At 36.5% G+C, this 27,715-nt stretch overlaps 1 protein-coding gene across 4 annotated transcripts in view; it reads right to left on the bottom strand.

Moving 5' to 3' along the window:
- Positions 1-1,141: 1,141 nt before the first annotated feature.
- Positions 1,142-27,715, bottom strand: part of LOC149794545 (uncharacterized) — a 44,880-nt gene continuing 18,306 nt past the window's right edge. For all 4 annotated transcript variants that reach the window (XM_089968805.1, XM_089968809.1, XM_089968806.1 and 1 more), the window contains one exon: positions 1,142-3,332. In XM_089968805.1, the coding sequence (XP_089824931.1) occupies positions 2,297-3,332 (1,036 nt within the window). In that variant the 3' untranslated portion in view covers positions 1,142-2,296. The remainder of the gene's footprint in view (positions 3,333-27,715) is intronic.

The following is a 27,715-nucleotide window of genomic DNA, read 5'->3' as shown; positions in this document are numbered from 1 at the left end:
TAAAAAATAAATAAAGAAAAAAAATATTGGTAATTTTTTTCTTCAGACAATATAAAGATTAATTGAACATAAAACTATATCAAAGTAAACAAAAAATATGGGAAAAATCTGGAATAAATTTAGTACTCTGCACATACAAAACAATTTTCACAATGAAATGCATCAAACAACATTGAAAAGTATAAGAAAACAGATTTTTATGAACGTGTGCATTGAAAAAATATATAATATTTTACTGGACAAAATATTAAAAATTGTAGGTATTATCCGAGACCAGTGGGGGTTAAATAACTAGGAACTCTGATGAAACGAGCCGCAGAAAGGGCAGAAATCCAGGGGAGAATTACCAACCATTCAGTAAGGAAGACTACTGTGACAACCCTGTCGAAAGCCGTGGTCCCTCCAACAAAGATCATGCAAGTGACTGGGCGAAAGAATATGTCATCTATAACTGGTAATAATAATGAGAATAAATCTACTTGCCTTTTTTGCACCTTTAATCTCCTTAAAATGTACTTTGTGGGCTCTTTCTGCTAATAAGAATTACGTGGTTTCCAAATACTGATCAACTCGCGGAAATGTACTGTAATATGTAGGCCTATAATCAAGACTACATTTTTGAAACAGAAATCTCATTCCAAAGTAGACTGTACTGCACTCCAAAACGAAAAGAATTTCTTGTTCACTAAAACACAATGTTGAATCTAGCATCTTCTTGAGAATTTAGATTTAAAAACTTTCATATTTTTTCAGTTTACGATTCCAAACTATCCACGGCAGACCAGACACAGCTATGCATTTTGTTGTCAACGCCAGTCCCTCAAGTCACATGTACATCGTGGGGAAAACACCCAGAAGGAGATGATCAAAATGTAGCTGGATTGACGGAACAACTAAATCCCTCCATTCCTGACCATCTGGGAACTTTGTTCAATGGCGCAGTCATTCATAATATGACTTTAAATTTCAATTTTAGAAGGAGCAAAGTGGGATTTCATTTTCAAATGAGTGACTGAGCGGGCGGTACGCTATGAAGTTAAAAGGTCGGTGGGCGGATCTATGTGCGCATGAACACTGTTATTGTATTTTGAAGAATCTACGGTTGTGAATTTATTTTGGAATCAAGCATAAATCAGATGCATTGTTTCTTGTAATGTATTTTATTATTAAGCCTTAGGTAGTTAAACAAACATGAGCATATAATAAAAAGTTATTGCATTTGTAAGGGAAAATATGAACTCGTTTTCTCGGATGGATATACTTCACTCCCAAGGTCGTGCAGTATTTCCATCCGAAAAACTCGTTCATATTTGACCATACAAATGCAGTAACCTATACATATTTAATTGTTGATAACATGATATTATAGTTAGTTTATTTTAGACACTTTACTTTTTACTTCTGTGAAAAGGGCAACAAACAGAAATGATGAAAACATTTTCCTGTTATTGCTTTGTAATTTACATGTTACACATAATTCTTTCCGATGAAGTTGTAATGCAGAATACTAGTATGGAAAGAACTATTGAAAAGTCTTAGTTAACTACTTGTCACACACACATTATATATATATATCTATATATATATATATATATATATATATATATATATATATATATATATATATATATATATATATATATATATATATATATATATATATATATATATATTCTTTGCAGCAAAACTTAAGTAGTAACTTGCCGTTGTATTCCAGAGATAGCCTCACGAAATGTGTACAATGAATATGCAGAGCAAAGAGATTGGCTGATAAATCAATAGTAAGCAGCTGAAAGGACGATTGCTTGTTAAGCTAATGAAGATAATTTCCTTTGCGAATTCGTCTGCAAACGGATACTTTTAGAACTGTATTCCTCATTTCATATATATATATATATATATATATATATATATATATATATATATATATATATATATATATATATATATATATATATATATATATAATACAGCACAGGAAACAAAATAATGACCATGTACGTTGTTAACGGGTACATCCACATGGACCACATTTTTCTTAGGTGCCCATATCAAATTGTAGAATGCGATTATTTTTGCTGGGTGATTTCTCATCATACTGTGACAAAAAGAGATAGTTTCTCGATGTATCGATGTAAATAGCACGCGGATGAAAGAAATCCCCTCCAATGACTACTTCTTTTAGCAGAATACCACAACCAATGCAGAGCATCTTAACTGAGCGTCCTTCCCAATCCGTGACATAAAGCAGTTCATCTTTTAATTTGAGATCGCCTGGATCAAAGTTTTTAGGACCCTAGATCCATTTCAGAGCGCCGCTGTTGATTTCCATGCACACTACTTTCCCTTTATCACTTCCATAAATCGACTGGCCATCAGTCGCAATTGAGCTAACACAATGGAGGGAAAGCGTTCCTGTATCGTTAAGTGTTAATGTCTTAAGTACGCGGTTTGTTCTACTAGATACCATTGAGATCTCTATTCCTGCGCAGCTCAGAAAAATAGTTCCTGCATGACAGCAGACACATACCAAATCTCCTTCAGTTTTGATGCTGATTCTCTGTATTTCCTGTAAATCGCTACCTTTCACAGCATATTTAATCAAGAAAGGTTTAGTACATAATCCAACAATAATTGAATCGTCTATATCAGATCTGCATACACTGCATGGACGGTCATCTAGCTGTATGTGATAGGGATCTTTTCGTCTATAAACTGTCAAACAACAATTGGCGTAATCTGTCAGAACGATATCGCCATTTTCAAGAACAATCATACTTGTTATCTCACAAAAATTGTCATACAATAGAGGAACTTGTATCGTATTTACTAAAACAAAATCCACCGTTTTCTTCTGCCGATGCGAATAATTTTCGCAAAAAGACATAAAACGAAACATGTCTCTTGTCATCTCGTTCTCGCTATACAGGGTATCATTCGATGTTGACTCAATATCTTTGTTGATGATGTCAAGTCCAGTAACTTCTGCATAATCACTCCTATCTGTAGAAATGCTTGCCAATTCTGGATCCATATTTCCACTTACTCCAACGTATGAAATGTCAGAGCCAAAGGGCTTGTAAACATTTTCCTTTGTCTCACGTATTTTTTTTGCATCTGATTCATTATATACCACTGATATTTTGCCAAGGTCGGTACATTCATTTCGGAACTTGGTCACTTCCTTGGACTGAAGAAACTCGATACGTGGTTTGAAATCTCCATGATTAACTTTCCCGATCGCTTCATCAATTTCAGACAATAGGTGTTTAGCTTCTTCCAGATGTTTACGAGGTCCGCATTTCGCCAGTTTCTTCTCGCAACCCTCAATTCTGATAATAATAATAATAATAATAATAACAATAATAATAAGAAGAAGAATGTATTCCGCGTAACCTTGTTTCCCAGTAGTATGTATATTTAGATACTTGAACATACATAGCTTTGTATTTAAATATATTTTTTGTATCTTACGAAAGAAGTATGAAAACAAAAATCGAAATTCACTTGACTAACACTAATATGGGCTGGTTGGAAAATCATTAAAAGTGCTAGACCACTCAGACTTAAGTGCACGTAAATACAGTATAGTCTATTTTTATTTGGATTTATCCCCTCGCTATAGTAGCCAGGGAGAAATTTGATGTATACGTAGAATGAACTACATATTAATTACTTCGGATAGCTGCAATGCCTAATTTCATTAAATATTTCATCATAGACTACAGACTAAACCACAAGGGAGACTATAGATCTGCTTCAGATTCGGACAGAGGTTCAGAAAATATACCTTTGCATTTCATGTTAATGTTTATCTCTACTATTTCAAAATATACAGCACTGAGTATGATTTCTGAAACAATCGTACAAACCTGATTGGAAATATTACTAAATTAAAAAATTCTCAGAGTTTGCTTTGAAAATAATAAAAACCTGATTATTTTAAGATAATGAGTACAGAAGACAACCATTGTGATATTGAAATATCGTTCCTACTGAATAAAACCTTTAGTTAGATATAATGCGTATACTTTTATAGTGTTAGTGGTGCGGGTGTATATGAGTTGCAGCTCAAAGCCAAAGTCTTCAGGTCAACTCCTCCTGCAGGATATTTTCTATATAGGCTGTGCACACCTACAATGTCAATTCGATTAACCCGTTTTAGTATTAAATCGGTTGGGTTGATCAGTAAATAAATTACACTATTAACTCGGCTTCCAAGGATATGAAATGAAACTCAGATTACATAGCTTGCAAAACTGTTTCATCTTAAATGTCGTGAGGACATCCTCATTATGCCTACAGAATGAATTACTTCTTGAGCTCTTAGCAATTATTTCGACCCATGGGCTCCAATGGCGGCGAAATTCAATCGTATAATTGAAGTAGTATCGGAACATACCGTCCGATGTGACGAAATAAACCAAGGCGAAATACTCCGAAATTCCAGTGAAAAAGCGAAAAATCCTATTCATGGTGGCAATGAGGTGTACCCAAACCCGTGATGGATGCTCCAACAGATAGACAGACCAGAAAATGCATAAATTTGCCCTTTCGAAAATATATGATAAAGACTCAAATAATTTATTTCGCACCTAGAAAAGAATTAGGACGTATGAATAAATACAATTCTCCCTATATGCCTTAGAGATTTATTTAACAAAACTTAAAAGCTGCGTTGACTTTACGGAGGTGTTACGGGTAGTTGGGCGTTGTAATATAGCTCCCCATTTACATACTTAATGGTTTTATGTTTAATATGTGTCCTGATGTTTATCTGTGCCCTACACACAGTGACCCTTTTCTGTAAGCTTATCTAACATCTCCTTCTCGCTCAATTTCTTCTCCTCATGCAAAAATAATTATCTTTAATTTTTGTTCTCCTCTTTCAGTGAACCTGTGATGTCTAGGCTTTCTGTATTGTTTATGTTCTTTCTGACTGCACTTTTGGGGTACCTACTCTACTCTTTGATGATTCAAAATAATATATGGTTCATTATTAATTTCATTGTCAATGATTGCGTTTCTGATCATGTCGTCTTTAATGTTTAATTTGCTGATTGCAGATGTTACTATTCCATCATGTTCTGCAACGTTATTGTACATCATCTTATCCTTAAACGTTTCTGAATAAAATAATAATATCAATGTTGCACTAGACCAGCTAAGAGATATAGAAGGCAATTTGAAAAGATGAATCATTTAAAATGGCTAACTTCGTTACGGAGAAAATATTGTACAGTATTGCGTAGTCTGTCTCTCATCAGCATCGGCTTCATTTATTAATAGACAGCGGCGCCTTAAATGACGACTACTGTAATGCAGCCGATTGAACAAACAGACAACATGTTCCTACTTATACCCTAACAAATAGACAACACGTTCCTACTTATATCCTATCAAATAGACAACATGTTCCTACTTATACCCTAACAAATATACAATATGTTTCTACTTATACCCTAACAAAGAGACAACACGTTCCTACTTATACCCTAACAAATAGCCAACACGTTCCTACTTATACCCTAACAAATAGCCAACACGTTCCTACTTATACCCTATCAAATAGACAATATGTTCCTACTTATACCCTATCAAATAGACAACACATTCCTACTTATACCCTAACAAATAGACAACACGTTCCTACTTATACCCTAACAAATAGACAACACGTTCCTACTTATACCCTATCGAATAGACAACATGTTCCTACTTATACCCTAACAAATATACAATATGTTTCTACTTATACCCTAACAAATAGACAACACGTTCCTACTTATACCCTATAATAGAGACAATATGTTCCTACTTATACCCTATCAAATAGACAACACGTTCCTACTTATACCCTAACAAATAGACAACACGCTCCTACTTATGCCCTAACAAATAGACAACATTTCGTTTCACTTTCGCTTAGAGAATTTGCTGGAGGTATGTTTGTGTGGAGCCCCGCAAAATGAACAGTAGCCTTGAATGCATAAAGCTCTATGTCACATGGGTCCCACAAAAAATAAAGAATGCGGCCCTCGACAGGATCACGAGGATGCCGAGAAACCATTAGAAAGGTTCTGTAAGACAAAATTATAAACTGAGATAAAATCTCCGAGATAAAAGTCTGAAAGGACCTCGTGGAGTACACATAGGTCAGTGAAAGACTCATGATTGATAACCGCTCATCATGGCTACCGTTTATTTTTGGTCTAAAATATTTTTCTTTTATATATATATATATATATATATATATATATATATATATATATATATATATATATATATATATATATATATATATATATATATATATGAATTACGAAAATATCAATGATGTAATTGTTGCTATTAAAAAATTAGAAGAAAACGGAATTAATATATCTGACGAACTAAATCCTGAAAAAATCATGTCTGATTTTGAAACTCTACATGAGGCAAAATGCGCAGGGCGTTATATTTTGCCTGTTCAGTACAGATTTATAAAGAAAATCCAGACGGAGTTATATAAATCGCTAGCTACAGTAGAAGAAGCAAAAATAAATGAATTTGTTTCGTGGTCTCGTGCAACTGAAAAAATTAAGTTGGAATTATCCCAAGAATATGAAGCAAAGAAAGTAATTAATACTCGCGTAAGGCAACTAAACAAATATATGTCAGATTGTGAAACGATCAAGGAAGTAAATACCTGGAAATGAAGTCAAGTACCTAGAAATGAAATCTAAAGTAGAATGTCAGTCTGGTTGCACTGACGGTAAAAAAAGTATCAATCTGATACAGATAATTATTTTTTTTACTTGTATCAATCTAACTTGCATCAATCTGATACAGATAATATTTCCCTTAGTCGATCAGATTTAATGCAAGAATGCACGTAATTTAGAATCTGATCTTTATTACACGTGATCATAGAAATACATTCTCGCTGTAGTTTATCCAGCTGTGATTGGGTCAATAAGAAGTCTTCGTTACCGTATACATCAATAACTAAATCAACTGGGCCAACTAGAATCTGTGTAAATATCTTTTTGATGTAGTTTTCAAGTACTTGCTTGTCGTGTATGAAAACCTTTACATGTTGGTACATTATATAATACTCGCTTGATTAATTAGAAATCAGGGTCTGTCAGTAAAAAATAAATTTCTTAAAATTCAAGAAAAATCCACCTTGACTGTTTTCTTGGATGAGATTTTTAGGATCGAAAATCCCTGAAAATCGTAGATTTGGAAGTCGAAGACTTCTAGGATTTCATAAGCAAATTAATATTAACCGTTTCATTCCCCAAATCAAGAAGGTGACCAGATTGGTCTGTTAGTTTGAATTTTATTCTTGATAGCCAAGGATTATGACATCGTAGATAAACCGGATTGATCGGCTCTTGCACAATCAAAAATCAAGGTGGATCTTTCGGGGTGAATGAATAAAGAACAAATGCTTGTTGAGCCTGATTTGATACTGTCGTGTCCGTGCTGTAGCTGCCGTCAATGACATCATACACAAGATTGACCGCGACCACAGAAGTTATATTTACGATTTCCGGGGACACATGTCGGCCTTCCCCCGTTAGGCTATTGTTGTATTTGAGGATATTTGGCTCCGGTAGCGTTTTTCTGTACTGTGCGAGTATGTCATCGAAGAACTCATCAATGACGTCGTTGACAGATTTTCTTAGCTCGGTTGCATTATACCCCGAAATTTAAAATCTGGCAGATCCGCTTCTGTTATTTTATATGCGTTTAAAAATTCTTTTTTTATGGTGATATGTGTCATCATCATCATCAGTGTAATCAATTATTGCCTGAATTGCTCTTTTAATATATACCATGTCGGATACAAGCTGATTTAATATTTTTATTCGCGTGATGATTTCGCTGCGTGAACTTGTTATATCAAAAAGATGTTCTTGGAAGCTCTGTCGTAGTCGCTCTAGTTGTGTTTTATGTTCTTGATTAATGATTTTAAAATATTCAATAATTTGATTTAAGTGAAGAAATTAGAAAAACGTCCAGCGGCGGGTAGTTCATAATCAAAATACCACCGAATATTGTCCTTGTTGGCGAATTGAAAATTACTACCCAACGGTGAAGTTTTTATGTTTATTAAATGTTGTTTGTACGATGGTTTAAATTCGTAGTATGATTGTTTGTCCGTGACATAGTCAGACTTTTTAGGTTCTGGTTGTATCGGTGGCGTCTCCGGTGGAGTTTTAGGCCATCCTAACACTGTTCTGATCGAACTCTGATATATATCTACGGCGTAGTCAGGAGACTTTATTTCGATGGCTGAAGACAGCGTTGACTCATGAGCAGTTATTGTTATCTTGGATTCTTTTCCTGTGATATTTTTTATTCGACGTTGTAAGTCCTCATTTATTTCTTCGATTTGATATGACCCGGTTGGTAACCCAATGACATTCCAGTCGGGAGTTCCATCTTGTTTATTTTTATTTGCAAACACAAACGAATTATTTGCTGGTAATCCACCAAATGACTTTGATCTGATGTTGGGCCAGCTGTAATATACTCGTAATTGTGCTAATGCGATCTCGTTTACTGGAATCGCAGTTGGAAAATTAATACTAAATTCTGGTTTAGTCGAGTTTACTGTTATCATTGAGGTTTTTACCGGAGTTGTATTCGCGACTGTCTGATTTGTATTTGCAGCTATCTGTTGAAGTAATTCCGTCATTATTTATCCTTTGTTTCTTCAAATGACTGATGTAGTCTTCGTATATCTTTGCCATTTGCGCGAATTTGGAATCTCATATTGCTTTATCGTCGAGACTTGATGATATCAGCGACGATAATTTCGAGTAGGCGCTCGTGGCCGCGTTTAACAGTGTGACATAATCGTGCAATTTTGTTAGCGCGCATGAAGATTTTTTTTTCGCGATTATATTAAAAACACCTGCAATTGCCGCTGATGATGAAACGGTAATTGTTACTGCGATTATTGGTGTTAGCACTGATAATAATACTCCAGTGGATGCAACTAACGCGGATACTGAGTATACTATAGCATCCAACACGATTACACGCCGCTTGTATTTTTTTACTTTTATTGTGCATTTGTCAATGGTATTTTTTAACTCTGACTGCCATTCGCGTACTTGATCGTATCTATATTGCTGCGCATCTAATGTTGTCGTTGATGCTGTCATTGACTTCGTCAGGGGGGCCATTTATTATTTTACACGGTAACCAATTGAGGCGTTTCAGCTACAAATTCCAAACACCACCAGTAAGATGTTGCGGTTAATTTCTTATCAGCTGCTTCCAGTATAAATGTTTCTTCGGTCCCGCTATTTAATATAATAGTCACAACCCCGGAAAACTTGTCGGTGGAATGTCGCCAGGAATACGTTGTAAATATCTCAAATTTAGCGGCACTGAACACAGACAGTCTATATACGCCAGTGATTGTTGCGGTGTATTTGATAGTATTGTTTTGTTTAGACCATGTTGCAAATCCAGATGACACCGTGTATACTATGTTGGTAATATGCCCGGGGGTAACTCCAGTTGGGATTTTATTCAAACTGGTTTTGTTAACGATATCAGGAATCCCACTTACGATATCCTGTTGTGCTTGTTTGATCGTGTCGATGTTAGTTTTGATATCAGCAAGTTTTATGTCAACGGTGTGCGGAGTACCAAAGAATTCCTCTGCGGTTTCATTAGTTTTTTGAAAGTTTCTGCGAAGTCTGGAAAACGCGTTTACGTGAACGTCATACTCGGCCCAAACTTCTATATACAAAATCAATTAATCAAATACGTAACAGTAGTAAAATTCCTAGGAATGTTCTTTGACAACCACCTCACATGGAAACGGCACATTGAACAACTCACCCAGAATTGTAACAAAGATCTCAATTTACTCAGGAACATCACAGGGACTGACTGGGGATCCAACATGGAAACCCTCCTCACGATATATAAAAGCCTAATAAGATCAAAACTGGATTACGGTTGCTAAGCATATAACTCGGCTAAGCAGCCTGTACTACAAAAACTTGACACTATCCAGAGAAAAGCCTTGCTATTATGCACAGGAACACTCCCCTCAACATCATTAGAAGAACTACAAACACTAACAGGAGAACTACCCTTAAAATTACGTAGGCAAGAACTGCTCCTCCGATACTCCATTCGATCAGATACCCACCCAGACAACCATCCCACCAAAATAGCTATAAATAAGTGTAAAGTTGTCTTCAAACCCAAAATCATACATATCACACCAAGTGGCAAAGTAATCCTTGAACTAAGAGAAAAGATACCTCTACTAAAAAAACAGGTAACAAACAATACAGACCAGAACAAATCACCATGGTTACAAAAACCACCAAGGATTAACACTGAAGCTACCAAATTAGGCAATAAAGAAGGACAAGAAAACTTACTAAAACCTGTACTGGTAAACGAAATCAACCAAAAATACCCGGACGATGTTAAAATATATACCGATGGATCAAAAAAGAAACAACAAATAAACAACCCACCAAGAACAGCAGCAGCAATAGTCATCCCTGAATTCAATATACAAACGGGATCCAGATTACCTGACTATTGTTCCATTTACACCACTGAATTCTGGGCTATACTTGAATCACTACAATGGATCAAAGACAACCAAATACCTAAAGCAGTCATTATAAGCGATTCCCTAAGCGTTATCAAATCGATCCAAAATCGCAATACACACTCTAGGGAACAATTCCTCGACAGAGCATGCCAATTAATCGACGATATCACCACAGCACATCAATTAGTCGAGCTCATGTGGATACCGTCGCACATTGGAATCTCTGGCAACGAAACAGCAGACAAAGTTGCAAAAACCAAACTAGGAGATCAAAACTCTATCAAGCTTAACTATAGCTCTACAGAAGCATTATGCTTCGCACAAACATATATATACCAAACATGGCAAGATTTTTGGAACTCCTCCACAAAAGGTAAAAAGCACCATGAAAGCCCCCAAAAACGTAGATAGGAACATACAGCTACCTAAGGGTGCCTATTTAGAACAGAAAACCATAAACAGGATAATAACTGGAAAAACTAAACTAGCAAGCAGTTTTGGAAGGTTTATAGGACCCAAACCAGCAACCATTAACTGCTTTAACTGCCACACCACCGAAGATCTACACCACGTATTCAATATATGCCCAAAATATCAACCCGCTAGGAAAATATTTATCAAAAACCAAAAAGAGATTGGATCACCACACACATACCCAGAGTTACTTATGGACTCTAATAAAAATAAACAATCAGCATATAAAAATATAAATCAATTCATAGACTCAGCAGGACTTAGGAAAAAATATAATTACTATCCCCACAAAACCAAAAGACCCAGTAACTAGCTAAATAAATTTAGAAGCCACCACATAAAAAACCATAACATATCATTCAATTTTATAAAAGTATTAATAAATAATTCACTTACGAAGCACCTATAAAAAACTAAGGAAACCGCAAAATCGGATGTCCTAGATGTCCTTAACGAACCGAGTAATCAGCTAGGATTCCTGTCCTAGATGTCCTTAACGAACCGTGTAATCGGCTAGGACTCCGGTCTCTTGCTAAATAAAGTATAAATAACATTCAATCTCTAGAAACATCAATTAATAAATAACTTAAAGAGGTAATATCTAAAAACTTATAAATAATATAACGTAGGAAACACACCCTAAACACCTCGACTAGTAATACCATAATAACCTTGAAAATCTCTCTTCATACATGATATCTACTAAGAACCTCTATAAACAGCATAGAACATCCCCCCTCCTTTTAGAACATTTTGAAGAAGAAAAAAAAATCTCGAAAAAAAAAAAAAAAAAAAAAAGAAAACAAAAAAACCAAACAAACAGGCAAATGCAACAAGAAACCAGCGATGTAAAGCAAGCAGGACCGTTCCCGAGCTCTCCTTCCCACTAATGACAGCCAACTATTCAACTGTAGGGACCTTTATGGACCCACAGACTGAGGCCAAACTATCAGGGTTCCTTGAATCCATAAAAGCCTGGGAGAGGTGGCACCATCCCCTTCCCCAGGAACAACTAGCAGGCTGCGGTGCAGTCAGAAAAAAAGTGGCACATACACAATTGTGCGAACGTTACAATAATTAAACTCAACAAACCGCAACGTGGATAATTTACCGTCAACGGCGCTATGGTTAACGTCAACATACTTTTTTGTCGCGGCATCTTCGTCGGATGTTGGATCTCTTAAAACCACTATTTTGTTTCCGTTCATGCTGAGTTCACCTGTCATTGAATCGCCGGTCTTTTTTACGCGTTCCCCTACAGCTTTCTGTGTATCATCTCTTAACGCCGCGACTGATATCAGCGAATCCTTGATTTTTCTACTGTCAGTGAACACAGGGATGTTACCCGGAGTAGCTCCAATAACCCTACGAATTATTTCATGCCATTTGATATCGCCGGTTTTTAGTTTTCCGTGTCGATCCTGAAAAAAAACAACCTCATCTGGGTCTATAACGGATAACGTTAAAAGATTGACGATTTCATCTTTGGTCGCATATTTTGATAAATCTACGTCGCCGCGTTTTTTTTGTCTTTGTTTCGATGAGAGATCTTCCGTAAATATCAACCATTATTCTTTAGGGATTGTTTAAATCGACCCGCGGTATACTCGTGCACGACTTTGTGAGGTGGTTTGGTTGATTTTGATATCGCGTCAAGTACATTAATTACTTCACGGCCACATATCTGAGGATCAGTTAGTGTTTGTGTTGGTAGCGTTGAGTACCAAACTGGAATGGAAGCGCTTCGTGCGTATTTGAGGAATTTAACTGGCGTTGCTAACCCATACGAATCGAAATAGATAATTCCACGTGGACGTATCGCGTAAGCAACCCAGTGAGTTCCTGGACCATCGCTGTTATCGAGATTAATAATTCCAGTTTCTGGATTATTCGGTTGTCTCGGTAACTGATCTCGCATAAAAACGCCTCTGAAATATTTTATATTTAATTGTTTAGCAACATCGAGTAAATCAAAATTTGACATCGGTGTTAAAACCGTTTGGGATACCATGAGGGCGGAGTTCCTGGAAGTCTTAGACCACGTCTTTTTTTGTATCCTTTTCCAGTTGCTTTCTTTAATGCCATTCCAGCAGCTGTCCCAACAGCTCCTAACGCGGCTGCTTTTGCGACAGCTGGGGCAGCAGCAGCTATCAGTGCTGGTATTGCTGCGAGAAGTGGAAATATACCACCGGTTTTAACCATATCCTTGATGGCTTTTTGAAGCGAAATCAAGTTAAGTTTCAGTTTTCGTTTGCTTCGCTTTATTGAAATGTTTTAGTTGGATTTTAGTCAGCGATAACTTGTTTGGGCCAGCATTAGCAATTTGATCTTGTTTTAGTGTTATCGTTGCCTCACATTCGCTCGCGTTTTTTGATTGTAAATTTTTCGCCTGACCAGGAGTCAGAGTGACATTAACGTGACTATATGATATTTATTTAATATGAGACTGATCTAATTGTCTACATGTTTTCCACTGGTGCATCAACGACTTTCATTCGGCCACCAACACCCTCAAGTAACATTGCTTTATCGCTGAGTATAACAGCGATTGCTCTGTACTCAGCTATAGCCCCTTTATTCACATTAGCTCGAAAGTGCACATCAACGACAGACTGTCTAGTTAAATCAAGATGCTCTAGTGAAAAGTAATAGATTGGATAATGTGTCATAAAATCCAATTGTGATATTTGCAAACCATCATCGATATTTATATCACGCGCTAGATATTTTGTCAAACAATGATATACACGTGCAACATGATAATTATCAAAATTTAATTGTATATTTTCAGATGGTTCTTGATGCCCGTTTATTTTCAAGGAAACGTCAGTAACACCGAGTTTGTCAAATATTATATGACTCTGTGTTTGTGTTCTTCGTGCATTATCTTGAAGAGCAATGAAAATATGTCGCGGTGCAGAAACTCCCTGCTGTGATGCTACATGCCATGTAAATAAACCGTTAGTAGTACTCTGAATACTATCTGTGGTTACTGTAAGCCATTATACCAACAATTTACCACCTTGATCCATGAAAGAAAGCAGTCGCTGTTCTTCAGTGATTGCCGGAGTCATTCCCGGAATCCACAACGAAAGTTTTTTCAGCGTTACTTTACCAGCGTCGCCTATAAGTCGCCATAAAGCATCATTGTCATCACCTTTTCTAAAAAGCACAATTGTATGTTTTGCTCCGAAAATTACCTTTCTGACATCTCTGCAAAATCCAAAGATATGCGATAGTGGAATCACACATGAAAAATTTATACGACCAGCGCTTAACATTCGTCTGCGTGTAGCGAAACCTAAATTAAATTCCGGATTAGTATTAATGATCATGTCTTCAACGTCGATATCAGCGGGATTAGGCGCGGCGCGGTTTTGTAGTCGTCTTATAATGAACTATTAGGAAAATTAGAAGTGTCCTTGGCAAACATCACTGACGGACCAGCTGATCTTGTAAAGTCGTCAGAATATCTTGATAGACCCATTATTGTTGTGGCAACATCGACATTGTTCTCAACTGACTCAATTTTTTTCCGTCAATGAGATACGCAGCGCTTTCAAACAAAGCCATAATTCCGTTATTGACAAAACCGATTTTAACCGGATCCAAGAATACTGTATCATCTGTTTTTATAATTTCACCTGCTACTTCAATAAACACTTCAGCGGGAAAGAAATATCGACTTGTATCATGAACCTGTAATTCAATTCGTCCTCGCTGATTTGGTTCTCGTGCGTCATAAGAATAATACTGAAAATCGCGCACTGATTCATTTTTAAGAACCGGTTCGTCTATATCGAATGCTGTGTCGGATTCCCGTTTAAATATTTTATTATAACTTGTTATAGTCTAAAACGAAGACCGCTTCTCGCCGCCACGCTTGTGTTTATTTGTTCAGCTTGATTTATCAGCGCTGCTAGTTTTTGATTTGCGGCTTCATTGATTACTTTGCTAACATTTGCAGGCATGTCTGCGGTGGCTGGTAATTTTACCGGTGGTGGAGTCCTGCGTATTAATAGTGCTAGTCTATCCTTGATTGCCAAAAATGCTCTACTGGCAGCGCTACCAACAACACCAGTAGCTTTATCACGAACGACGTCAATAGCTTTCATTGATAATTGTTTTGCGATCGGTATTGCTTTTGGGGCCATCCTCGCGAATAAAGCCCGAACAACATCACCGAATCCATTTCCGTATACGGGTACTTGTGAGTTTACGACCCTGACCATAACTGGTCTACTTTGAGAATTGTGTACGATCATTTTTATTTAATTATTTATTTATCTAACAATTAGTCACTGTGGTAGTCATCAACGAGCTCATCAATAAGTTCTCGGTATATACTAGCATCCATGATACCACCTTGAAATAATCGCTGACAGATATCAGCTGCTTCATTAATTATTTCTGGTGAATTATTTCCAGCTCGCTTTCCACCTATGAGAACTTTTAACCGTTGCACGTCATTGACGATATTGTTAGGACAGGGGATAAGACCACTTCCCAAACCACTGCCAGTTGCTCCTTCTTCTGTTGTCTCTGTGCTTTTCTTAAATAGTCTTAAGGGCGATCTTTCTCGTTTTGCTTTATTAAGTAGCTCCTCAGACCTTTTACGTTCCGACATCAACTTTTGCTGCGGTGAAGAAGACTGTTGTTGTTCTATCTGTTGCAGAGGTGAAGGAAGTTGATATGAAAGTTCCTGCTGGGAGGGTTGTTGTTCTAGTTGTTTTAGTGTTTCTTTATAAAGTCTCTTTATTTCTTCATCAAGACTTCTGTATTCTAAATCATCATCTCTGGCTTGTTTTTTTTTTTTTATGTATACGATATATCCAATTAATAAGATTATCATCAGTTACTTTTTCAAAACCGGGTTTTAAGATACTAGATTTATTAAAAATACTAATTAATATTTTTTCAGGCAATTTTTCTATTTTAGTATTTCTAATATCTTCGACAAAATCCTCCCTAAATTTTGCAATCAGTCCAATATTTTCCTTTATTGGTTTAGACGCAAGTTCAGTACGAATTTGTCCAATACCTTCAAGTATTTCTTCGCCGACGGGCGGAGGTTGAGCTGCAGCAATGTCAGTTGAAAGGTCTCGTAAAAGTTTTTTGTTTTCTTAGTTCTCGCTGCTATTTGTTCAATCTGCTCAGCGGTCTGTTTTAATATTGGAAAAATACCTTTCTTTGTTTCATCCTTGATATCTCCCAATAAAGCTCTTTCAGTGACCGCCGCAGCTTTTTCAGTGGCTGTTGTAACGGGTTTAAATAATTGTGCTATGCCTGTAACATATTCAACTTGTGCTTGCTGCCGCACTTGTAATTTTTGTCTTACAGAATCTCTCACGGGAAGATATTTCTTTATTGCTTCTAGTCGCTCTCTGGCTAATCTAGTGGTATATGCTTCTCCAATGTTGGCCATTATTGTCATTTTTTTAATTTATAGCAGCAGGAGGGCGCGCCTCCAAATTGTCACCAACGATCGCGCATTTTTCCTTCAACGCGACAAAGAAAAAAAAAACATCGGCGATAACAGGTAAACCAATTTGTCATCGACGGAGTTGATTTACGTTGGATACGCATTTTTTTTAACGATTTTTGCGTTCTCGTAGGAAGGCTTAATTTGCGAAAATATGAGTGAAACAATTAGAGCCGGTTCAGCCTCCCTGCTGCTACCTGGTGTGAGTAAGTGTATCATGTTACATATAATTAATGGTGTGGCTATTGTTCAAGGCCTGGTGTGGGGAGTTGTATAAAGTTACACGAATCTAGTGGTATGGCTATCGCCTAAGGCCTGCGTGAGGAGTTGTATACATAAAGGTCTGGTGTAAGGAGAACTATAAAGTTACGTATAGCAAATGGTAAGTCCATCGCATAAGGCCCGATGTGAGGAGTTGTATAAATGTTACGTATATCTAAAGGTAGGGCCATCGCATAAGGCCTGATGTGAGGAGTTGTATAATATTACATACCATAGATTCGTTTGCGGGAACTATTCTAACAAAGTAGACTTTAACACAGAAATTATATAGTAATTTTCAGCAAAAATAAATAATTTAATAAAAATTTGTTTGATTTTGGGCAATCATTTCAATGAAATTACTAGTCTGAAATATTCTATGTTATCTTGTTTTTAAAAATGTTCTTTTGCAAATGATCAATTGATTGATTTATTGATTGAGGTAGTCTATATTTCCGCAGACGTGGAAACGCCTTCTGATTCATGAAGTCAAGTTTAGGACCATATTTTGAAACACTGAGAGCGTTATGTGCTGATTAAATATTAGCTTTTTTTCTCATTAAGTTATTTTTGAAGGGTTCCATATAAATAATGCAACGTATATGACGTAAATTTTATCTAATGTAGCGATCCTTGTAAGGGAGACAACACAGGGTAGCTTATTATGTCATACCACCTATAAATAGTACAGTATGGCACTATAGATCCAAACATGAGTCCAGTGTTAAATAGAACAAAACGATTGTAGACCCAAGCAGGAAATTAACAGTGAGAGGATGTTACATTTCTTATAATCGAATCGATCAAAATGTTTTCCAAGGGAGATAAGTAATAAGAGTCAAAATATTCCCTCTTTGCCATGCTTGATACATTTCCTTGTACATTTGATTAATTTTACTTTGACCATATGGGTACGTTTGTGCCAATGCCTCATATCGGTTCAACATAAAAAAAGTTCAATTTCTTAGCGACGTCAACCATTCGTCTTTCAACCACTGTATGCACTACAAGTGTTGTTTCATTTTTTTTTAAATAACCTTTATGTCTAGATATTTGAGGAAAGGACTAATTTCTGCCCGCCACAATTTTAGTGTAATTGATTCTTCTAATAGCCATTTCTACATTTACAGAAATGCTATCCTTTCATTTTTCAAAGTCCACAAGAATAAAAACATGGCTATGTATTGCATGGGGATATATTTTAATTTTCTATAATTTCTCTTTTTGATTAAGAAGAGGTAAGACGGCAAAGGTGGTCGAAACCCACCTAAGCCCCTAATTTTGGTGCAGCGGTGGGTCTAAAAGCCACCTAGAATAGCACGAGAGCCACTACATATCTTTTCATGTCCTCCCTGAATCCCGCAACAGTTTTGAGAGTGAAGAAACTTGAACGTATTGTTGCAAGCGCGATGAACCACGCAAAAGTCTGGAATGTGAATTCCAGTAACTTGAGAACATTCAAAATAGGAAAATACAACATACACACGATGTTATATATTGGAGTATAACATTGACGATCCAACTAAATGACTTGGCTACGTAAACAACATCTTTTCTTGCGAAACAAATCTACGTTTGTTATTGTTTGTTTGGCGGGAAATGTATTATTGTAACATTAAAGGGCCGTTTGATCTTAATGTGATTTCAACATGCACGATATAATATTTGGGTTGAAATACGGCACTCTAGAGACAAAATTTGTATTCTGGATCACGGAATAAAATCCATTCCTCATTACGATTCCAATCATCTAACAAATCATCAATCAGTCTTTTCTAACATTCTGAATCCACCTGTCTTGGGTCTCACACAAGACAAGTAAAAAATGCAAAGCTCTGGCTGAATATATGCAGCTGGCAGCTTGAACGAATTAAGTTGGCACGGTGACTATGGAGAGAAACAAAGAGGGATACATTAATGTTTTCACAAAAGTTGAATTAAACGTAACCAGAACATTACCTATTGGAAAAAAAATGTAAATTACTTTAGGTTTGTCCTTAGCATTAGCGTACCCTTGTAGAAGTATTCAAATCAGAATAATTATCTGTAGAAGGTTTGTATCCTACTGTCGGGTAGTCTAACATTATTCAAGAAACATTTTATGATATACAGGAACAATTTACACCAGACTGAGAAGTATTTATGATCATGCTTAATTACTGTAACAAGAACAGTATCCAAAAACTGAACTCGAAAAACAAATTTTAGCAAAATCAATGTAATGTGATATATAGATCAAATAGACCTTTATGAAATAAGAGAATATTTCATATCAAGATACCCACACGATCACGAGTTTCATTGTTTGCTATGTCTTGATGGAACCATCAGGAAAATGGAAAATTCATATTAAGCTACGAGTTTTGGTATATGTAGGTTTATCATTTAGAACCTGTATAACATAAAACTGGAATTTAATACTTAGACATTCATTTTTGGCATTTATAGCTTCCATAGTCTCTAGGAGGAAATGCAAAGTAAAATATATACTTACAGGTTTACCACGCATGGGTCTCCATAGGCTCAAACGGGAATTTAACATGACGCCTCCATGAAAAATTATGGGGTCAAACGGGAATGTGATGTTAAAAATGTCCCTGGTAACCCACTAAGTTTTGAACGCGGTGTTTGACTTCCTTTTATGGAATTTGATGCAACATTGAAATAGTCTTTTTATAGTATGGCAAGAGCAATGATTTACCAATCGAGAAATTGTTTTGGTATTTGCGTTTCACTTAAATCTTTACAAGGTCGTTGTAAATACGTTGGCACAAATCCAACTGGAAATTCTGAATGTGTATTAAATCACTCGCACGGGTAATCCTAAATTGTTTATGAAGAGTCATAGTTTGGAGTGAAAGAGGATCAGTGAGCTATTTGGCTAACATTGTGCTGCTGTTCTATTTACCCATGTTTTAGAGTTTGTTTTATTTTGATGTTGTCGACAATTACTTGCATATAAATTTACGGTCTATATCGCAGTATAGTCCTGATTATTAAGTATAGTTGAATGTCAATCATTCTCTCATATTAACACAATTTATGCTGGTGTAGGCACCGAAATACAAACAGAACCTATGGACGAGGCTGAAATAGAGACAAAAGATCTATGTCTCGGGATTATAATGTAAATCTAATGTCCAGTAATTGTCTTTTGCGTTCGGCCCGTTGCTGAAGAGTAAGAGTTTTGCTGCAATACAGGTCAATGGCTCATGATGAATATTCACATATCATGCAGTACAAAAAGGTGCTTTAGTGTGCAATGCAAATAATCATTATATTATTTTTGTAACGGGGTGAAATACAAATATATCACACAGTAATCACATAATATAAATTAAAGAGAACAAGAAAGTCTGCATGTAGCAAACAGAAGTTTTTGTTAAATTGATCTAGAGCCTATGTATCAGGAGCTGATGCTAAAACAGCTTCTCTAGTCTTCAAGAATTTTATTGTAAACATCGCATCATTAGTCATCAGAATTATCCTTGTATCATTTTGCATAAATAGCCCTAAATTTGTCTAAACTTGCATTATTATGTACAAAGGTGGGTAAATATTTTCTTGGTTGTTCTATCCCAGCTTGTATCTCATCTAAATTCAAACAGTCTTTTTAGCAATGTACAATCTGCATATCGCCCTTGCCACAGTACTGAAACTACTCTTCTAAAAGTAGTTAATGACATTCTCTCTGCGTTGGATAGCGGAAAGATTACAGTCCTCACCCTCCTTGATCTGTCTGCAGCATTTGACACAATAGACCATGATATATTACTTCACCGTCTCCATCATGTATTTGGCATTCATGATACAGCCTTACTGTGGTTCAAGTCCTACTTGGTCAACAGGACACAAATTGTATCTGCAAATGGAATACACTCCAGCCCAGTTGATGTATGTTGTGGTGTTCCACAGGGGTCTGTTCTTGGACATGTTCTTTTCATTCTGTACACTCAGTCGCTCTCAAGTGTCATAGATCATCATCCAGTGTCTCACCAATTGTAAGCTGATGACACCCAAATATACAAATCTAGCCACCCAACTGAAGTTGATGCTACAATCCAAGGTGTAGAGAGGTGCATTTCTGATGTGAAATCATGGATGACATGTAACAAGCTGCAGATGAATGATGATAAAACTGAGGCCATTCTGATCACAACACACAGACTTTCTCATTCACATCCTTTACCTCAAACAATAAATATCAGCAACACCAACATTAAATTCACACAATCAGTACGAAACCTATGTGTTACTCTGGACAGTACTCTCACACTGCACCAACATGTCATGAACATATGCAAGACTGCATATCTTGAGCTGAGACGCATCAGCCCAATTCGCAAATATCTTTCAGTTGTGTGTTCATTAGTATTTTCAAGACTGGACTATTGTAACTCAATTCTGTCTGGTTCATCTCAACATCTGCTCCAGAAACTTCAAAAAGTTTAAAACACAGCTGTTCGGAACATACTTAGAGTACCACGATCAGAGCACACCTCCCCTCTGCTCTGTACCCTACACTGGCTACACTGGACAACAAATTTTTACAAAAGTCATGTTACTGAAATAAAATTAGTCAATTCTTATCAATTTTTATGTGCTGAACACGAATATGACAGTCAAATTGCAAAATTGGCTCTAGTTTTTTTGTAATCTGCAAGAAATTAACGTTTACATAACGAAATGCATTCCAATAGTAAAAGGTCAACTGTAATAGCCTACCTATAAAAAATCAAGTCATTGACTACATCTTAGATTTCTTCGCCTGTCTCTTGTACAGCTGTTCGGGAGCATCTCTGAGGAGTGTCCAGCAGTAGTCAGCCAGCATTGTAGTGGACCATTTTCCCTGGTATCTTTGTTCCATTGTTGCGATATCTTGATGAAAACGTTCGCCGTGTTCATCACTAACAATACCACAGTTGCTAGGAAAGAAATCCAAATGGGAATGAAGGAAGTGAATCTTTAGAGACATATTGCAGCCAAGTTTCTTATACTTCATCAACATGTCTTCTACTAGTTCCTTATAGTTTTCTGCCCTAACATTTCCGAGGAAGTTTGTAGAAACTAGGCGAAAAGCATTCCATGCTTGTTTCGCGTCACCTTCCAGCAAGTTGTTGAACCGGTCATCTTTGAAAAGCTCTCGAATCTGAGGACCCACAAAAACTCCCTCTTTAATCTTTGCTTCGCTGAGTCGAGGGAATTTTTCATGCAGGTATCGGAATGCTGGCAAAGTCCGGTCAATGGCTTTCACGAAGTTCTTCATCAAACCTAGTTTGATGTGAAGGGGTGGTAGCAAGATTTTCTGAGCCTCAACCAGAGCTGGGTGTTGGATATTCTTCTCTCCAATGGCTACATTCTGCCTGTGAGTCCATTCCTTCCTCATGTAGTGCATTTCCCTTGCTCGGCTATCCCACTCGCATAAGAAACACATGTATTTTGTATATCCTTGCTGCAGTCCCATTAAAAGGGCAACTACCTTCAAATCACCACAGAGGTGCCAGCTGTACTTGTTATACTCAATGGAATTCAGTAGCTGCCTTAAGTTATCGTATGTCTCTTTCATGTGGACAGCATACGCTACTGGAATAGATGGAAGAATGTTTCCATTGTGCAAAAGCACAGCCTTGAGACTCAGTTTCGAAGAGTCCACAAATAGTCTCCATTCTTGTGGGTCATGAGTGATTTTTAAAGCATTCATGAGGCCCTCAATATCGGAACAGAATATCAGATTACTTTCCTTTCTGAAGAAAGGCTCCAATTGCTGGTGGCGCTTTCAATATGCAGTAATTGTGACATCTTCTTCTAGAAGATTCCATTGTTGGAGTCTTGATCCTAGCAATTCTGCCTTGTTCTTTGATAAGTCCAAATCACGAATCAGGTCATTTAGTTCTTCCTGTGCTATTCTGTGTGGGGTTGATGATGCACCACAGTGAAAATCTGGATCACTGCATGCTGATGGACCAGGAGAAGAACAGGTCGACTCACCTTTGTCTTCGTCAGATGAATCAAGAGAATATTCTGCTGGAGGTTCTGGAATAGGAAGTCCCTCACCATGTGGAACTGGTCTCAATGCAGACGGAATGTTTGGGTAGACTATTCTCGACTTCTTTCGCTTCGTTATTCCGCCGGAAAGAGGAGGAACCAAGCAGAAGTAACAGTCATTTAGGTGGTTGCTTGGCTCTCTCCACACCATTGGGACTGCAAACGGCATTGATGACCTTTTGCAATTCAACCACTGTGAAAGCTGTGTTGTACATGTAGCACAGCATATATGCGGAGCCCAAGGCTTGTCTTGGTCACCAACCTTGCATCCGAAGTAAAGATGATATGCCTTCTTCACTTGAGAATTGATACTTTTCTTCTGTTTGGCAAATGTCACTTCCCCACAAATATAGCAAAAATTGTCCGCGGTATTAACACACTTTCGAGGCATTACTGTTCTTTATTGTACGTAAATGGATAAAATAATAAGTTTTATGTAACAGTAGCTTGAACTGTCTCGCACAACGTCTAAAATATTTTAAATGCTGAACCTATCTGATTGGGCTTTATATAGTACACTGCTTACGTCAGCTTCAGCAGCCGCCTGGCATTAGTATAATAGGCCTACACATGTATAGTACACTGCTGACATCAACTTACTTCAGCAGCCGCATGGCATTAGTATTGCATTGCATCAGAAAATGATGCAATCAACTGTGGATGATGTGAGCATGATGGTATTATGCAATGTTACATCATTATTCCGGATGTTGCTGCAGTCCTACTGGAGAAATTTACACAGTGAAACATAGAAAATGAGGTATATGAATATCTTCAAAACGAGAGCCAATACAAATTTTTCACGGTTATATTCGTGTTCGGCACACCAAAATACTACAGATTAGGGCCTTTTCAAGTCAGTAATGATTTCACTGTTGACCAGTGCTATCCATTCGATCCAGAATCAAACACAAAATTTGTTCTCTGTGCTACGTTTCACTGTCGGACTCTAGTCCAACATACCTATCCGACCTCCCCCATGTGTACACACCAGCAAGCTACTTAAACTCCTCTTCCGACAATCGTATACTCATTATTCCAAGTATGAAAACAAAGTCATATGGACAGCGTTCTTTTGCATACCAGGGCCCAGCAACGTGGAATGAATTGCCCACTGAACTTAGACACAAAGACACAGTGATCACATTCCAGAGGGCTCTCGAAAGTCACTTATTTCGACTGCAAGAACAAACTTAAAGACTGAATAATGTTTCCTACCTTAAATATTCTCAGCATGTTTTTTAATGTTTTCTAATTTCATGGTGTTTGTTTTTGTAATCATATCATTATTTTTTTTATCTTATAGGTGTTGTCTAATGTTGTAAAGCGCTTACAGCTTCTAAAGATTAGGCGGTATACAAAGTCCTCATTATTATTATTATGATTTCTTCATATAGTGGACAAGCAGTGATAAAATGAAATTCATTTCCGATGTTAACGTTACAAATTTTACACAATCTTTCTTCATAACAAATATTTTCATATCTTCAAGTCTTATATCTGATTTATAAGTCACCCACTCTAAGTAAAGTGATTATGTGACAAATATCTCTATCTCCTAACAATTCTAGATCTCCTTGACAAATGAATTATATTCTCAGTGACCTATTGATATGCAGACTTTCCATTGATTTATTCAAATCCAAACGTTAATGCCCAAAATATCTTTGCGTCTCTGACTAAACATTCTAAGAAAATTATCTTCATCATTTACGCCCCGACTACATCAAATACTGCCAAATCCATACGTAAATATAAATGTTTCTCCCCATCTTAGTTGCAAATTGTAATATTGTTTGTCTGTCTTCACGTATAGCATACCATGATATCATCACTGTTGGGTACACCTGCCGTAGATATTTCTTGTACTTGGTGTGATATCGTGACTTATGTGGCTGCTGTAGCGAGTATAACAACATAAGAAGATCTTTTCAATTTGTCTTTGCGCGATTTCATATCTTCTATGCAAGACTTGTTGTTGGTGGTACCGCTTTCACCCCCGTCTCTATAATTGCCAGCTGATGATGGTTTAAGAAATAGTTTTTTTCAGAACCGATAAGAAGAACAGAGGTTTGCTGAACAATAAAGAAGGAAAGAGAAAGCGCCAAGAGAAGAATACGAAAATAGTGAACAGTGAATAGGAAAAGGGAGTGAAAACAAAACTATTCCTGTGTTACAAGACATTTAAACCGAGTCAAAATACTTGACGGAAATGTATCAAACTTCTTTGGAGAAACACACGAGAAAGAGACCTACACATACACCCAAACCTTTAACTACTCATATACCAGTAGCAATGGCAACAACTTCCATTACTACTACTACAGACGGAGTAGGCCTTCGACGTCAAAAAGGTTCAAGGCAGTTGCGGTTGACGTTGTCAATTCCATAATTTGTTTTTCAAAGCCCAGTTCTTTTAGAAACAGATATAGTATTCAATCATCGCCTATATGCTAAGTTTGTGCATGACTATGTCTATTACAAAAATAAAACTTAAACCCCTTACATTTCTTGTATAACAGTATACGTTTATATGTATTGTTATGTATATTTATATTCTGTGTAACTGCTGGTACATGATTTTATTTAATTTTCGTAAGTTTTATTCATGGTTGTAAACTGTATAGAATATCTTTTGTTATAAATTTGTCTACGTGACCTGGCTCTGTTAAGAACGCAAACTGTATAGGATCTATAAATAGATGTTTACGTATGTGCTGACAATTATTAATAATAATCTTAATAATAAGACTTAAAATAGCGCCTATGGCTTAATTTCTCAGTGACTGATGGGATTTCGACGTTTCGAGAATAATTCTGTAACTTCCCATTCGTTGATCTAGGTCACGTGAATAGGTCCAAGTCGACGCAAAATGAGTAGTGTATGCTGTCACGTGGGGTCTATTGCGAGATACAATCATAATATACGGTGCATATAAGGAGAACATTAAGCTTTCAGATTCATTCCAATTTTTGGAGCCATACACACGTATTATGTTCCTGATGTAAATCTGCAGACGTGTCTTATTTTGTACTTATATATTATTCGAGAAGAAAAACATTTGTTTGGACTGCTTAGTGGAATTAGAAAGTGCTCATTAGTGGTACTATAATATTATTCTGGAACTGTTATAAATTATTCGATGGAATTCTGGGCAAGGCCATTTTGACAACGTCATGGTTCTTGGATGACCAGTACATTTCCGGTATTGACAGTTATAAGGAACTTTTCATTCATTTAGGACTTTCATATACCTTTATAAGGACTAGTTTGGATTCACTTTATAATACCGTAAGTTACTCTCACATGTTTCCTTTGTAACCTTGATAATTAAATTGCTGTTAAGTTTTATAAAGCTTGTTGGATTTGGTTCTTTTCTGTTACTTAAGTTTGTGACCATAGTGTCGTAACAGTATAATGTATATTAGCACTCTTAATATGGCTTCTGTTTGATTTTTATAGAAAGGCGGAAAAATTCTTTCTTAATAGGAACAATTTACTCCATGTACGATGCATAACTGACAGGTAGTTTGGTTTCTGCTTTTTGCAAAAAATAATGGAATTCCCTCTTTTGATATAAAAGTACACCAAACATTACGCCAAGCATGTTTATTTTCGATATAGTATAATCATCGCGTTCTATAAACTGGGATTCTGCAAAATTTACAGTTTAGAAAATACAAACTATGTTTTGTATAAGTCTGCTGTTCCATTAGAACACGATTTAGTGAGATTTAAAAAAAAAACAACTTAACACACAATTTAATGAAGAAATTGGCAATTAATGTTGCAGTAGCGCCCTTTTAGTAAAGTATATATGTTTTACGGATGCAGTAACACACAATCTGTGAAAAAACCGCCTTTTACATATCCTAGATTTCACATTTTAGTGAAGAAACTGACTTTTACAGTTGCAGTAGCAAACAATTTAATGGCGAGACTGACTTTTACTTTTCGAGTAGCAAACACATGGGCGAAAACAAAAACAACTAACTTTAACTGTTGCGATAGCGTACAATTTAGCGAAGAAATGACTTTTACTGCTCTAGTGGAATAGTAGATAAATGGGTGTTGCATAGTATATATCTGGGTATTAGCTCCTCCCAACGGCGTGTTGGTGGCATATTGTTGGTGCTGGATAGGATATTACTGGGTATTGGATTGTAGATAAGTAGACACTGGCCATTCCCCACAGCATGTTGATGGTACGGTATAGTGTGGGTGTCGGATAGTAGCTAACTGGGTGCTGTATAGTAATATTACAACTTTTTTAAATTTGTGTAATAATACCTCAATTCTGACTGGTCCATGTTAAATTTCAGTAAGCCCATTAGTAATCCATATGTTCCCATACACACTCCTTGTACTACTTAGATGCTGTTTCCTGTTTGGCCACGTAGAAACCAAATATCATCTGAAGGCTTAAATTTAAATCCCATATTTTCTTGTCTCTAATTCAGCCTTAGCATAAATTCCGTTTGTGTTTCAGTAAATACACCAACATAAATTATATTAATAAGAGCAAAAATAACTGACATTCGACCTTTTTTGCATCAGCAATTTCCCATTTGCATCTACTTTTACTGGCTTAATGACATGAGTTTTTTGTTGCTATATGGGTTCTATCTTACCTAAATCCACGAGATTTACGGGCGTGATGCATCTTGATAAGTACTACACTGTTATTTAAATAGAGGTCCCTGTGATCCATATATCACACTGCATTGCTTTTGTTTAAATTAATTAGTAACATGTACTTTTATGTAAATATGTATGTGTCCTTTCTTTTTTCCATACCCATCATACCACCTCAGATCATTCAAGCTGTCAGCGTTCTATGTTCAGCTGAAAGTTTGCGTTGGTTACA

The sequence above is a fragment of the Sinohyriopsis cumingii genome, chromosome 8 (assembly GCF_028554795.1).
Source record: "Sinohyriopsis cumingii isolate HCF-2022 chromosome 8, ASM2855479v2, whole genome shotgun sequence".
NCBI lineage: Eukaryota > Metazoa > Mollusca > Bivalvia > Unionida > Unionidae > Sinohyriopsis > Sinohyriopsis cumingii.
This window is presented reverse-complemented; position numbering and strand designations above follow the sequence as displayed.